Source organism: Schistocerca nitens, chromosome 2 (genome assembly GCF_023898315.1).
Source record: "Schistocerca nitens isolate TAMUIC-IGC-003100 chromosome 2, iqSchNite1.1, whole genome shotgun sequence".
Classification (NCBI taxonomy): Eukaryota; Metazoa; Arthropoda; class Insecta; order Orthoptera; family Acrididae; genus Schistocerca; species Schistocerca nitens.
Genome location: NC_064615.1, coordinates 183,010,020 through 183,025,295, shown reverse-complemented (window position 1 = coordinate 183,025,295; position 15,276 = coordinate 183,010,020). Strand labels below are relative to the sequence as shown.

General features: G+C 39.6%; 1 protein-coding gene across 2 annotated transcripts in view; it reads right to left on the bottom strand.

Moving 5' to 3' along the window:
* The window catches only part of LOC126235865 (spermatogenesis-associated protein 20), a 351,026-nt gene that overhangs the window by 318,862 nt on the left and 16,888 nt on the right, over window positions 1-15,276 (bottom strand). For both annotated transcript variants that reach the window (XM_049944767.1, XM_049944766.1), the window contains exon 4: window positions 6,510-6,656. In XM_049944767.1, the coding sequence (XP_049800724.1) occupies window positions 6,510-6,656 (147 nt within the window). The remainder of the gene's footprint in view (window positions 1-6,509; window positions 6,657-15,276) is intronic.

Genomic DNA, 15,276 nt, shown 5'->3' with positions numbered 1-15,276 from the left:
ATCACTCTCCCACGGGTCAAACAAATCTCTGTCAATCTGTGCTGCCCGTCTATATATACATTCAATATCCCCTGTTAGTCCTATTCGGTAAGCATTCCACACACTTGTGCAATATTTCAGAGTAGATCGTGTGAGTGATTTGTAAGCAAACTCTTTTATAAACTGACTGCTTCTTCACCACTATTCTACCAACAAACTGAAGTCTATCACCTGCTCTACCCCCAACTGAACTTATGTGATCATTCCATTTCATATCCCCACAAAGTGTTCAACACAGGTATTTGCACGAGTTGGCCAATGTCAACTGCAACTCACTGTCATTACAGTCATAGGATACTACTTTTTTGTGAAGTATACAATTTTACGTTTCTGAACATTTAAAACAACTTGCCAATCCATGCACCATTTTGATGTCATATCAAGATCTGACAATATTCATGCAGCTTCTTTCAGACAGTACTTCAGTAGAGATAACGGCACCATCTGCAGAAAGTCTCATTTCACAATTAATATTGTCTGCAAGGGTCCCAATACACTTTCCTGGGGCACACCCCAAGTTACTTCTACACACCCCAAGTTACTTCTACATCTGAAGCTGACTCTCCATGCCAGAGAACAAGCTGTGTCCTTCCTATCAAAAAGTCCTTAATTCAGTCACAAATTTCACTTGATATGTCATATGATCAAACTTTTGACAATAAGCATAGGTGTGGTTCTGAGTCAAATGATTTTTGGAAATCAAGAAATACTGCATCTACCTGAATGCCTTGATCCAAAGCTTTCAGTATGTCATGTGTGAAAAGTGTGAGTTGGGTTTTAGGAATCCATGCTGGCTGACATGGAGGAGGTCATTCTGTTCAAGATACCTCATTATGTTTGCGCACAGAATATGTTCTAAGATTCTACAATACATCGATGTTAAGGATGCTGGGCGGTAGTTTTGTGGATCACTTCTACTACCCTTCTTGTAGATGGGTGAGACCTGTGCTTTCTTCCAACTACTGGGCACAACTTTTTGTTCAAGATCTATGATACATTATATCTAAAAGGGAGACAAGCTCAGCCACAAATTCAGTACAGAATCTGATAGGTATTCCACTGAGTCCTGAAGCTTTGTTCCATTTTAACGATTCCAGCTGTTTCTCATCACCACTGACACTAATCCTGATTCACTCAGCTTTTCAGTGGTACAAGGATTAAACTGCTGCAATCCTCCTGGATTTTCCTTTGTAATGGAACATTTGAAAACAGAATTAAGCATTTCAACTTTTGCTTTGCTACCCTCAATTTTGGTCCCTGTCTCATTTGTTAAGGACTGGACACCAACTTTGGTACCACTAACAGCCGTTACATACAACAAGCAATTCTTTGGGTTTTGTGAAAGATCATTTGACAATACTCAGCTACACACATACTGCTCTCTTGACAGCCAAATGCATTTCATTCAGTATCTTCCTATCTATAGTCCTATGCTTGGTTTTACATATTATGCAGTAGTCTCTGTTTATTCAGAAGTTTCTTTACAGTGACTCTATACGAGGTGCATTCAAGTTCTAAGGCCTCCGAATTTTTTTCTAATTAACTACTCACCCGAAATCGATGAAACTGGCATTACTTCTCGACATAATCGCCCTGCAGACGTACACATTTTTCACAACGCTGACGCCATGATTCCATGGCAGCGGCGAAGGCTTCTTTAGGAGTCTGTTTTTACCGCTGGAAAATCACTGAGGCAATAGCAGCACGGCTGGTGAATGTGCGGCCACGGAGAGTGTATTTCATTGTTGGAGAAAGCCAAAAGTCACTAGGAGCCAGGTCAGGTGAGTAGGGAGCATGAGGAATCACTTCAAAGTTGTTATCATGAAGAAACTGTTGCGTAACGTTAGCTCGATGTGCGGGTGCGTTGTCTTGGTGAAACAGCACACGCACAGCCCTTCCTTGACGTTTTTGTTGCAGTACAGGAAGGAATTTGTTCTTCAAAACATTTTCATAGGATGCACCTGTTACCGTAGTGGCCTTTGGAATGCAATGGTTAAGGATTACGCCCTCGCTGTCCCAGAACATGGACACCATCATTTTTTCAGCACTGGCGGTTACCCGAAATTTTTTTGGTGGCGGTGAATCTGTGTGCTTCCATTGAGCTGACTGGCACTTTGTTTTTGGATTGAAAAATGGCATCCACGTCTCATCCATTGTCACAACCGACGAAAAGAAAGTCCCATTCATGCTGTCGTTGCGCGTCAACATTGCTTGGCAACATGCCATACGGGCAGCCATGTGGTCGTCCGTCAGCATTCGTGGCACCCACCTGGATGACACTTTTCGCATTTTCAGATCGTCATGCAGGATTGTGTGCACAGAACCCACAGAAATGCCAACTCTGGAGGCGATCTGTTCAACAGTCATTCGGCGATCCCCCAAAACAATTCTCTCCACTTTCTCGATCATGTCGTCAGACCAGCTTGTGTGAGCCCGAGGTTGTTTCGGTTTGTTGTCACACGATGTTCTGCCTTCATTAAACTGTCGCACCCACGAAAGCACTTTCGACACATCCATAACTCCATCACCACATATCTCCTTCAACTGTCGATGAATTTCAATTGGTTTCACACCACGCAAATTCAGAAAATGAATGATTGCACACTGTTCAAGTAAGGAAAACATCGCCATTTTAAGTATTTAAAACAGTTCTCATTCTCGCCGCTGGCGGTAAAATTCCATCTGCCATACGGTGCTGCCATCTCTGGGACGTATTGACAATGAACGCAGCCTCATTTTAAAACAATGCGCATGTTTCTATCTCTTTCCAGTCCGGAGAAAAAAAATCGGAGGCCTTAGAACTTGAATGCACCTCGTACAATGGAGGGTCCCTACCATAATGAACTGTTCTGGTACATACCCATCAAGTGCATGGTCAATTATTCCTTTAAACTTGAGCCGTAGTTCCTCTACATGCTCCTACCCTGTGTTAAAAGTTTCAAGTTCCCCTTTGAGTTATTACATTACTGATTTTTTTTATCTAGTTTATTGAACATATATATCTTTCTGCTTGTTTTCCGTTGTCCTTTGTACTATGGTAACCATTGTTGTGACAATGGCAACATGAGCACTGATACTATTTTCAGTGTGGATATCCTGAAAGAGGTAAGATCTATTTGTTGCTATTAGATCCACTACATTTCCATCAAGGATGGGGTTCCAAACTATCTGTTATAAGTAGCTTCTGCAAAAGGCATTTAGTGCTGTTTCACGTGATATATTATTATGCCCACCACAATCACAAATGTAATTTTCCCAATTGACTGCTGAATGATTGAAGTCTCCACAATAATAGCAGTATGATCAGGGAACTTACATACGAGCAAACTGAGGTTTTTTCTAAAGTTTTTGGTTACATCAAGAGATGAGTCCCATGGGCGAAGAAGGATCCACAATTAATACTTTAGCTTACCCCTGATACTGAGTCTTGCCCAAACAATCTGACATGCAGGTTCAGTTTCTATCTCAGTGGATTTGAGTTTCTTGTCTACTGTGACAAATACACCACCTCCATTTCCCAGTAAGCTATCCTGTACATTTAAATTTTCCACAAAAATCTCACTGATATAAATTTCATGTTTCAATCAGCTTTCTGTATCTACTATTATGTAAGCTTCACTGTTTTTCAGGAGCACTTCAAAATCTAGAACTTTGTTGTGAATGCTTCAGCAGTAAACCACTAGGATTTTAAATACTCTCACATGTGGGAGGCATTCTTTTCAATCTTACACTGATACTTATGGGTTTCCTACAGCTATTGTTATCTGGATTGGATGGAGAATCGCCTAATCTAAAAACTGTTGTGTGCACCCCATACACAATCAGCAACCTGGGTAACAGCCTCTGATGTGTAGTGCACACCTGACCAATTTATGGGGACCCTACAGTTCTCAACCCTATGGTACAAGTCCAGGAAGTCAAGGCCTAACTTGTCAAATAAGTTTCAAAGTCTTTGGTTCAGTCCTTCTGCTCAACTGAGAACCAAGAGGCCACAATCAGTTCTGCAGTCAATGCTGCAAATTGTGAGTTACGATGAAAATCTGTGTGCAAGGCTGGTCTTCTCAACCTTCATTGCCAGTCACTAGAATGATCCAAGTATAAACTATGAGCCCAGATGACAGGCATCATTTGTTCCAACATGTGCCACAATCTGCTGTTGTTTGCAGCCTGCTCCTTCAATGGCTGCTGGAATAGTTTCTTCGACATGTTGAATGAGGCCCCTAGGCATACATACTGAATGCTCCTGGTGTCCTTTCCTGTCACTTGCTGCTATTTCTTTAATGCATACGATCATTTGCCATACATTTGAACTGCTGATGATTAACAGACCCTACCCTTTTGTGTTTGTCTCCTCTTGACACTGGACAAAACAGATTTCCCCAAAACAGGTGAAGTGAGTCTCTTTGGCTGTTTCAGTTTTAGTTACTGGTTAGAGTGATCAGTATAACAACCTGAGTCCTCACTGGTCCCCATCTCCACTGTACAAGATGCCTCTTCCAGTCAAGTGGACAAGTAATGACAGATACCACAGGTACATGACACTTGGGATCTCTTCCAACACACCGATTTGCAGCAGATGCCAATCATTTGTCAGTAGTCGGGGCAACTTCTAGCTGCTTATAAACATCAACCAACTCATTCCTTGTTTGATAATAGCATTCAAAGTGTGGCTGCATTTTGGCTGGTGCAATGTATTACAAGTCAGTGAACAAATAATTTTAAACTAAGCCTGATGATTATCTTTTATATTTGTTGAGCTAAAAAAATAATAATTCCCTATAATAATTGAAGCAAATACATGAAGCAATATTTCTTTTAAGGCAACAGAAAACCCTATGGTAAAATTTACTTGTTTTCTAAAGCTTTCTGAGGTTCATTGTAGTTATTAGCAAACTCAAAAATGGAGTTAATTTATGGCAAATGCAGATACTATATACTCCTCTTCAAGGGAAAACTAGATGTAACACAATATGGTAGTTAGATTATCTGCTACAGCAACTACATCACGAATACCAATTTACAACAAACTAGATTATGCACAGGACAATGATAACTTAGGAAAATTCTCAAAAAAGCACATTTATTTGCATTGATATATAATGAAATTAAAGGTGATCTACAGGAAGCCGATGCACAACAACAGGTTCCTGCATGAGGATTCGCACTACCATCCAGCAAAAAAGAACATTGTTCTACAAAACAGTCCAAGCTTACCAGATGCTAACTACATACAGCATGGTCTGAGCAAGCTCAAGATAGCATTCCATGTGAATGGATATAGCAACAGAGACATACAACATACAATGAAGTTCAAGTGTTGCCAGCTCAGTTCTTTCAGCATCTTTGTGACACTATCCCATGGGTCGAATGAATCTGTTACCATTTGTATTGCACATCATCATATCTGTTCAAAAACCCCTGTCAGTCCTATCCGGAATGGGTTCCACACACTTGAGCAATATACTGGGATGAGGCACACAAGTGATTTATAAGTAGTCTCTTGTGCAAACTGATTGCATTTCCCTAGTATTCTACCAATGCATCACAGTCTTCCACCTGCTTTACCTACAACTGAGTATATGTTGTCGTTCCATTTCATACCTTTCAAATTCTTTCACCCAGATATTTGTATGAGTTGACCAATTCCAGCTGTGACTCACTGACATTATAGTCATAGGATCCTATTTTTTCTTTTTTTGTGAAGTGTGTAATTTTACATTTCTGGACATTTAAAGCAAGTTGAGAATTTTTGCACATTTTGAAATCTTATGAAGATCTGACAAAATATTTGCACTGTTTATTTCCGCACTACTTCATTGTAGATAACTACATCATCTTCACAAAGTCTGAGGTAACTTAATATTGTCTGCAAGGTCTGTTGTATATTAAACACAACATGAACAGCAAGTGTCCCAACACACTTCCCAGTAGTTCACACAGAGTTATTTCCATATCTGCTGGTGACTCTTCATCTAAGATAACATGCTGCACCCTCCCTATCAAAAATTCTTAATCGAGGCACAAATTTCATTTGATACCCCATACGAGTGCACCTTTGATATTAAGCATTGGTATGGTACCGAGTCAACTACTTTTTGGAAATCGAGGAATACTGCGGCTATTTGATTGCCTTAATAAATGGCCTTCATGGTGTCATTTTAGAAAAGTATGAGTTGAGTTTCCCATGATCAATGTTCTCAGAATCCATATAGGTCATTCTGTTTAGGATACCTCATTACTTTTCACAGTATCTTTACAATATGAGTACATTACAGACCTACTCATTTATTCCAAGACAAAATTCTGTTCTTCCCAGTTCACATTTACTGCTGTCTAGTGTTTATCTGGAGGCGAGGCTCATTATTTCAACATGTTTCCATGTAAATGCGTAGTCCAAAGTTGACTGTAACGAATAATAATAATAATAATATCATACATGTAATGAAGTGTAAAAATATGAAGAATCTAACCTGTATTTTAAGTGTCTGGAGAACGGATTTGAAGCCTGGCCTCCCAAAGTAACGATCATCTGGTGGAAAATATGTACCACCATAAACAGGTGTCAGTTCTGGTGTCAGCCAGACACTCATGGGCCACCCACCTCCACCAGTAGTAGCCTGAAATAATCAATATCAACAGCTTTAAAATCATGAACAACTTAAATGTTTCAAATAAAATATTTTTTGGTATTATGCCAGGTCATTACAAAACACTAAGGCAACTGAACTGCCTATATGTCAACCGACTTTGTAGTGGCCCTCTTTGGGGTGGTTGACTGCTGGATGTTGGAGAATGTCTTCACCTATATACTGTATATTTCGGCTATCAGAAGGCAATTGACATCACTTACCTGGGATGTCATTGCACAATTTGAAGAGAGGTGCTACTGAGAGAGACAGCTGTACAGTAGGCTATTGCCTGAAACCATCAATATCCTACAGGAGCAAATACTGCCAGACCTCTGCAACTGTGCTTGTCATCAACACATTTCAGTTGTCAGTGCAAATTTTATGAACCGACAGATGGAATGGCAGTTGGCTCACACCTTTCACCTGTAACAGCTGATGAATCAAGGAAGTTAACAAACAGACTGCACTAAATTCCAACTCACTGCTGGTCATGGTACATGGATGACACATTCGTCATGTGGATGCATGGAGAAGCAGAACTACGCCGATTCCATCAGTATCCCAACAGGTTACGTAAAACCATACAGGTCTCACTAGAAATGAAAAATAATCGAGAATTCCTTTTCTGGGTGTGGAGGTGTACAGAAAATCTAGTGGCAAGCTATAACAAAGTTTACTGGAAACCTTAGGATTCGCACCACCATCCGCACAAAATAATACCATCTGTAATGGCAGCCCAAGCTTACCAGATGCTAACCATATACAACATGAACAGAGCGAGCTCAAGACAATATTCCATGTGAATGGCACACTATGAAGTGCAGTGAACTCAAAACAGAGAAAGCTACAGAAGAAACTCTTCCTGTTCTTCACTTACCTTATATGAGAGCCATCAGTGATCATTTACACAAGGTTCCATTTACACAAGGTTCTGCATTATGGAGAAATCAAACCCAAATTCTAGAGTGGCAGCAAGAACTTAGATCTGCTGAGGCTCAGGAAGGTTTCCATAAATTCTGTCCACACCCCAGGAGTCTACGAACTTTGATGTGGATGTGGTGAATCTCTGTTTACAAAACTGGGAGACCCATTAGCACCTGCATGTTGGATCATGAATGTGTGTGTGACTGGGTCAGAACAACAAGACAGCTGTAGCAGAACACCACCAGGAATACGGCCACTCTATCAGTTTTCAAGAACGTCATGTGCTCGCTCAGCAGTTGTGGATACAGCAGCAAAAAATAGAGTGGCTATTGAAATATTTAAATGCCCTAATAGCATGAACGTCAAGGACAGCTACAAATTACCTACAACCTGGCTGCCAGAAATTCCAGTCCAGTGGATCATGTGTTCACCAGCACAACTTGACCTGGGTTGACAGCATAAAAAGCCGCCATGAGAGAACTGCCATACATCCGTAACATTTCACTGCAGGAAAACATTACCCCCAGGTACAAGCTGCTGATTTGCTACTGTCTATCAATCACCTATGAGCATTGCACACTGTTCACATATTAGACTAGTATGGGCAACAGCCTGCCATTTTGCTGTTGCCTACCAATCATGTACCACAGTGCTACAGGCAACAGCCTACTGTACAGCCATCCCTCTCCATATCATCTCCCTTCAAATTATCCAATGGCATCCCAGATATGTGATGTCAGCAGCCATCTTATAACCAAAACACACAGTATGTAGGGGAAGACATTCACCAGTATCCAGTAGTCAACCACCCTGAAGAGGATCACTCCAAATTCAGCCAAACCATCAGTAACTGAGTTGCCTTAGTGTTTAGTTAGTTTCCTGTTCCATGGATCATTTGCACAATAAGTCATAATGATGTGAAATGAGGCATTTTACATACACATCACAACTCAATTTTTAAATATTTCTACAGGTTGAAAACTTCATTTTCTCTTCTTTTTTAAGTACCAACTGGTGTGAATTAGTATTTCTTACCCACCACATTTACACATTACAGTAATAGAGATTCTTCTACAGAATGGAAGGAGTTGTCAAGGAGAAACTTTTTTAGTTTGTTTTCAAATTTTACTTTGCTGTCTCTCATATATTTTATATCCCTAGGTAAGTTATCAAAATTTTTTTGTTGCAGTGTTGTGCACCCCTTTTTGTGCTATAGACAACCTTAATGTGGAGTAATGGATTTCATTTTTCCTTCTTTCTAGCATTATAATTATGTAAACCATTGTTCCTTTTGAATTGCAGTGGATTATTTACAACAAACATCATGAGGGAATAAATATACTGTGAAGCAGCAGTTAAAATGTCAAACTCTTTAAACAGATATCAAGGATGATCACCTCTACTGCACATTCTTGAGCAATGAAGATTTTCTTTCTTAAAGATAAGTTGCTCCACAACATTATTACATATGACATTACTGAATGATAATATGTCACTTTATTGACCTGTCTCTCCCCAAGATTTTATAATGACACAACCTAATATCCAAAATTATTTTATTCAGAATGACACTAGTCACAGAAACCTAAGAACTTAAATATTCTCACAGTCTGTCATTTGTCACTTTGTTGCAATTAATACAACCTATTTACCATATACTTATAACAATTCACTTAATTTTGCTTTTATAAAAGGTTTTTGTTTTCTTTCAGTTTTCAGTCCATCAACAAGTTGACATTAAGGTCCTGATACAAATACTTTCTCTACAGTTTGTTTGGAAATGATGTAGCATTGTATAGGAAATAACTACTCTCATCAGAAGCACAACATAGAAAAAATATGTAATAACAGACTGCTGAAGTTTAATACCTACAGACTACTTGAAATAAAAAAAAATAAGCAACACCTACACTCATGCCCATAAGTTAAAGGATATTGGAACTGTCATGGAAACATTCCACAAAGTTACCTGTGACATGACTGAAACATGTAACAAGAACACTGCTTGTTAGCAGATGTGTTAGGTATAGTGGTTCTGGCTGTGCGGTGCACTTGTTTTACTCACAGTATGCAAGTCATACAAAAGCAGAATGGCACACAGTGCACACACTAGGATGACACTGTGACCTAATCATTCCCACAATAGAGGTCAGCTACCATCGATATGAGATTTTGCAGGAGTTGAATGCCACCCATAGCATCATTGCCAGGTTGTGGAGAAGATTTCAACAGGGAGGAAACATTCAATGACACTACAGTTTTAAGATATTGTTCGTATACTTTGTAACCATCAGCTACATGACATCACCTCAAAGGGATACAGAGCCCATCAGGAGACACTGATCCAGTAATGGGGGATGTAACAGCAGGCATGGCAGAAAGTCTGATGCACATGTGGGAAAGTTGGTGTAGCTCCAAGTTGAATAAGTAAGGTGCACCACTAGCTTTCACAACAACAAGAATACTTATTTATACCATATAGAAAAAGTTATACAAATATATTATAATATATAATTCTACTGAGCTGTGACTATCACCAACTTGATTGGCCTGGTAATCTCTCTTCACTCTGGAGCAGTGAGAATAACAGTCCAACAAATCCTGTGCTGATCAAGTCATAAGTTCTTTACACTCGGCTTTTTTCATGCATTGGGGAAAGACATTTACTTGGTAAAGGATGAAGTCACCGATTCTAATCTTCTGACTTCTACTGACATTCTGAACTTCGTGAAAACTCTTGAGTGACAGTAAGTAGTTTTTGCTCCAACGATTCTAAACATCTTGTGTTAGTTTCTGCTGAAGTTTGAATCCTTTTACTAAGTCTGTTGGCTTCGAAGGCTCAACCCTGTTTGGTAAAGTAGTACGTCTTCGCCATGCCAGGAAGTGAACTGGCATGAGTACTTCTTCATGACTCTGGGAAATAGGTCTCAAGTTGATTGCAGTTTCAATGCTTACATGAATAGTTTGAAGTCCCTCAACATACAAACTGGTCTGGCCGAGTATTTTATGAAAGCCTTGTTTTACTTGACTAACCATTCTTTCCCACCTGCCTTCCCACCAAGCTGGATGTAGGATAATCAACATCCACACTCTGGGGTCTTAACTGTACCCATGCTTGGGCTATGGAGGAGTCAGTCCATAGCACCATATTGCCAATGTCACAGTTAGTATCATTGCAGTAATATACCAAAGGTTTTGTTCCCAAAAATGTAGCTAGTAATTCGAAATGTGAGATTGTTAGTCTCTTGATGGGCACTAAACTGTTTTTACTGCATATTAGGTGGGTAAGTGTTTCCATCTTCATCATACGTGATGTACAAGCCAGCACAATGCACTCACTCTGAAGCCTCCCCAAAAATGTGAACACACAATCTTCCCTTCACAGAAGTTGAGATACATCTGTGTATAGACATATATGGAGAGAGAGAAGTGATGATAGCCACATATACCTTTCGAGGCAAGTTGTTGAGGCAGGATTTCACCCCAACACAATCCCAGTTGACACAATTGTCTTGGAATAAAATCTTTCTGGTCATAGGTATTGGAGACACAAAACCCAAAGGACCATAGAAGCTTGCAATAATTCACAGAAAATTTCTTTTGGTTGCTATCATGTCTAACGTTTTGCTAGTGATAGCCTTTTGAGGTAAAGAAAGCAAATTGTTTGTTGTGTCCCATAATATATACAGCACTGTAGCATTCATTTTTATATCTTGTCCTAGGGCCTTCTATGTTTCGTACGTAGTTAATTTGTAGCTCATTTTTACAATGGCAACTGTGTCTGTTGCATCAATGAGATCAGTTCATAGTAGAGAGACACCAGTCCATCTTGTCCTTCAATCTGAGCTGCAATATCCTCCCTGTACATATTCTTAAGTATTAGGACGCAGCCATGGGGAATTGTGCTTTATAAGTGGTAGCCAGTTCCCTGAGAGGGACTGACAACAGAAAGAGGCTGCATCTAAAACCTAAAGGAAGGCGTTTGAAGCAGTAAACAGTCATGTCCCTTGTCTAAATTGATTGTGAAATTTCACTGATGGGAGACCTTATACCATAGGAATCTTGTGAAGTCTCAATCATCTGAGTGAAGCACAAGCTGAAGGAAAGCTTGAGTAATACTGACTATAATGGCAAAACATCATAGCAGAATCATGGAAGCACAGCCATTACTTCTGATAGAAGGTTAGGACCAATTACTAAAATGTCATTAAGCGATAGTACGGTTTCTTCATGAGCAAATCCATCAAAAACAGCTTACCATTTTATAATCCCCTGTCTTCCTTTCTTTTCTTTTTTTTTTTTTTTTTTAAATTATGAGAAGTGGCAGTATGTGCTTCAGAAGGAGCTAACTCAATATGGTATTGTCTGGTGTAATCTAACATCTGAGAGTCATAAATGTGTCTAAGCCTGTTGATTTTTTGTACAAGTTTTTGCAGTGCAGCATCTTTGAGAAGATCCATTGAACTCTTCCAAAAGCACAGAGTCTCTCATGCTCATTGATGGTTCCTGTTCAAACCTAACACACATCATTTCTAAATCCCAGAAACTGCTGATGTTATCACCCATTGGCCTTTGGGTCATGAGGTTAGCAAGGTTAATGGCGGTGTGGATTGTTGAAACACCTGGTCAACTCCCACTGAGAATCCAGTCAAACTTCGAGGACAGTAAGACTACGGATGGAGACATTCATAAGGGTAATGTGTTGTGAACAATTTGCTGGTACTGGTCAGTTCCTACAAGTAGATCAAAGGAAGTGTCCATACATTTGTCATTGGTATCAGCTAGTGAGAGGTTACATGCATGTTGCATAATTGCAGCATCTCATGGTATAGGCTGGTGGTTGCTGAAGGAATGTGAAGTCTCAAAGGTGTTGATACTAATGTGCTTGCTGTTCCATATAGTTCATAAATTAAGACAGACACGTCTGCATAATTCAGATGTGATAATCTTGGACTCAAATGTGTTGACTGTGGCAGGGCCCTAATATCAATCACTTGTAAATTCAGACTGGCAACCAAAGATCTGTTAACAAAGGTGAACTGAGTGCCAGCGTCCAGAATACAATGAACAGTTTTCTCTCGCTTGTGGGTCCTCTACATAAAATGCTTGCTGTCTGCAGATGCATGAAGTAGGGTTGCCCTGTGTTTACATTTTCCACTGAACTAGAAATCATTTATGCTCTGGACAATGTTGATGTTTTGAGGTCACAAATAGATTTGTGGTGGTTACCTTTACAGAATAAGCAAAAACCCTTGCCTTTCTTCACACAATTTTTAAAAGTAAGGCCTAGCTTGAGACACAGATACACAACTTCAGAATAATGAGACAATCTTTTTCCTCTAGTGTGCTTTGGCAGTCCAGAATCCAATGACCACATTGTGTGCAGAACATGTAGTACAGTTCTGGCATCCATTTATTACTGCAATTAGAGTGCATCTGTTTAGACTGAGCTGATGTAGAGGGTAATACATTTGAGTCCAGTTGTACCTCTCTGCGGATCTTCTGAGGGATGTGCACTCCACCTATTTCTTCTGCTAGAAACCCCATTAACTTTCGTCTCCTTTGGAGAAGTTATTTCTTTTTACATGGATTATTTAATGACACGGATTTCTTCTGGGAAGGTGCGCAATATCTTTGGAACTTACAAACTTTGCAATAGCAATTGATGTCTCCCCCGAATGATTTCAATGCTTGTATTCGGTTACATTATATGTATGTTAAATTGACACATTATCACAGGCAGTAGCCTGTGGCTAGTGAAGACAGAGACCCGTGATGGCAGCCTGTTGTCTCATCTCTATTCGACCGTTGTGGACTTCCCCTCTTAGCTAGTGGTTGACGATGACTGCATGATGCTTGTTGAATTAGGCAGTATATATGCAAGCCTGACGGGATAGTGTTTCTTGAATGTCAAATCTCCTATCTCTAAGTAATAATAGGCCAGAGGTGATAGGTGTAACTGTTGGTCAATCATTACATAATTTACCCAGCTTTTCCGCCATGTCAGCACTACCAAGAGCCCTGCTCGTGCTGTAATGTATAGAAACCCTTCCTTTCAGAGATCCTGTGTGGCATTTTCCGCAATGTCAGCTTACTAAACATGTGATCTTGCACTAGGATGCCTAGTTCCTCAGATGGCTTGTGATACCCTCCTTATGACAACTGACCATTGTGCTGTGTTGGTCACAGGAGCTGTTTGCTTTGCCATGTGGAACCATGGCACAATAAGCCGTATGTAATCAGTTTGTGTAAAATCAAGCACACAAAAAGAGTTCAATTCAAGTCACAGTTCAGCCACCCTGACTGGGGTAGGCAATCTATGACTCCCCATGAAACTGCTTCCTAAAATTTTTTCAGATGTGCTAATTTATGTCTTTTATCACCTTGCTCTCAATCAGACATTACAGTCTGATTAAAGTAAAAAGAAGTACCTAGTAACAATTTTGGAAATCAAAGTCACATAACGGCGAATGTGGGATTATGAAACATCATTTACCAGTGTAAAACAGAATGCATAATTTTCAGAATTTTAACTCGTGAACACTGATATATGCAAAAGTTGACAGGAATTAACACAAACAACCATGGTGTATCTATATGATTTTTTTTGTCATTTCTCCTTTATATATATGTGGTTCTCAAATCAGCTGGTTATGGTTTATGGGTGCACAACAGTGAGTTATCAATGTCTGCATTTGTGTCAAACCATAAGACCCACTGTAACAGGCAGGATATATCAGTTCTATTGTCAGAGCAAGTCAATGTCTTACCACTTCTAACAGAAATGTGCATCAAAAAGCAAGTGGTTTTCAAACATATACTTTTAATGCAATAATTTCAATGACAACAACAAACATTACCCTGCCCAAAAACGGAAAAGAGTAATGTATATGGATACCATCAATCATGAAAACTGAACAGAGCTGCATGGTGGTGTTGAAATGAAATGATGTGTCTGTATGTCACACACATTACTCCTGTTAGTGTCACTGGAGGGCTGCATGGGACGGCAAACTAAAGCAACTGGCTGAGGACTCTCTACAGGCCGAGAACAGTAGAGGGAATAGAGGAAGGGATGATAGTGGTGGATTTGAATTTGAAGGCAATGCTGTTGCCCACAATATAATATGATGTGACTTTCACAATTTGGTTTCATGTGTGGTTATCTTTTAATTTTATATCTGAAGAAAGTAGAGTTGAGCTAAAATTGACTTTTGAAGATTAAATGTTGTTAGCATATTCACCAATGTGAAATAATGACAAAATTACAAAAATTTTTGTGATTCAAGGTGCCAAAGAAAAATACAGTCTTGATTAAATTAACCACCTGGAAGTGTCCTTATGTTGCTTTATTTTCTCAGAAACTTATTTATTACAAATAAGTTTACTGAGCTGAGAGATCACCCTCAGCTCGTACATTCTGTGAAGAGGAATAAAACATCATGCTTCCATTACAATCAAAACATACCCTAAAATAAAATAATGTAGTAAAAACATGCAGATGATATATCGCTGATAACTGTAGGAACCAACAGTGTGTAGCAGGTCCATCTATGCAGGCGTGAAGAACACTGCTACATGTGGCCCAGCTCCTACTGGTTAAATAGTGGAAACCCCGGCCTTTGTCTCTAGCATAATGTCACTGGCAACCAATGGCCATGAGACTAAATTACACTGTGCAAAG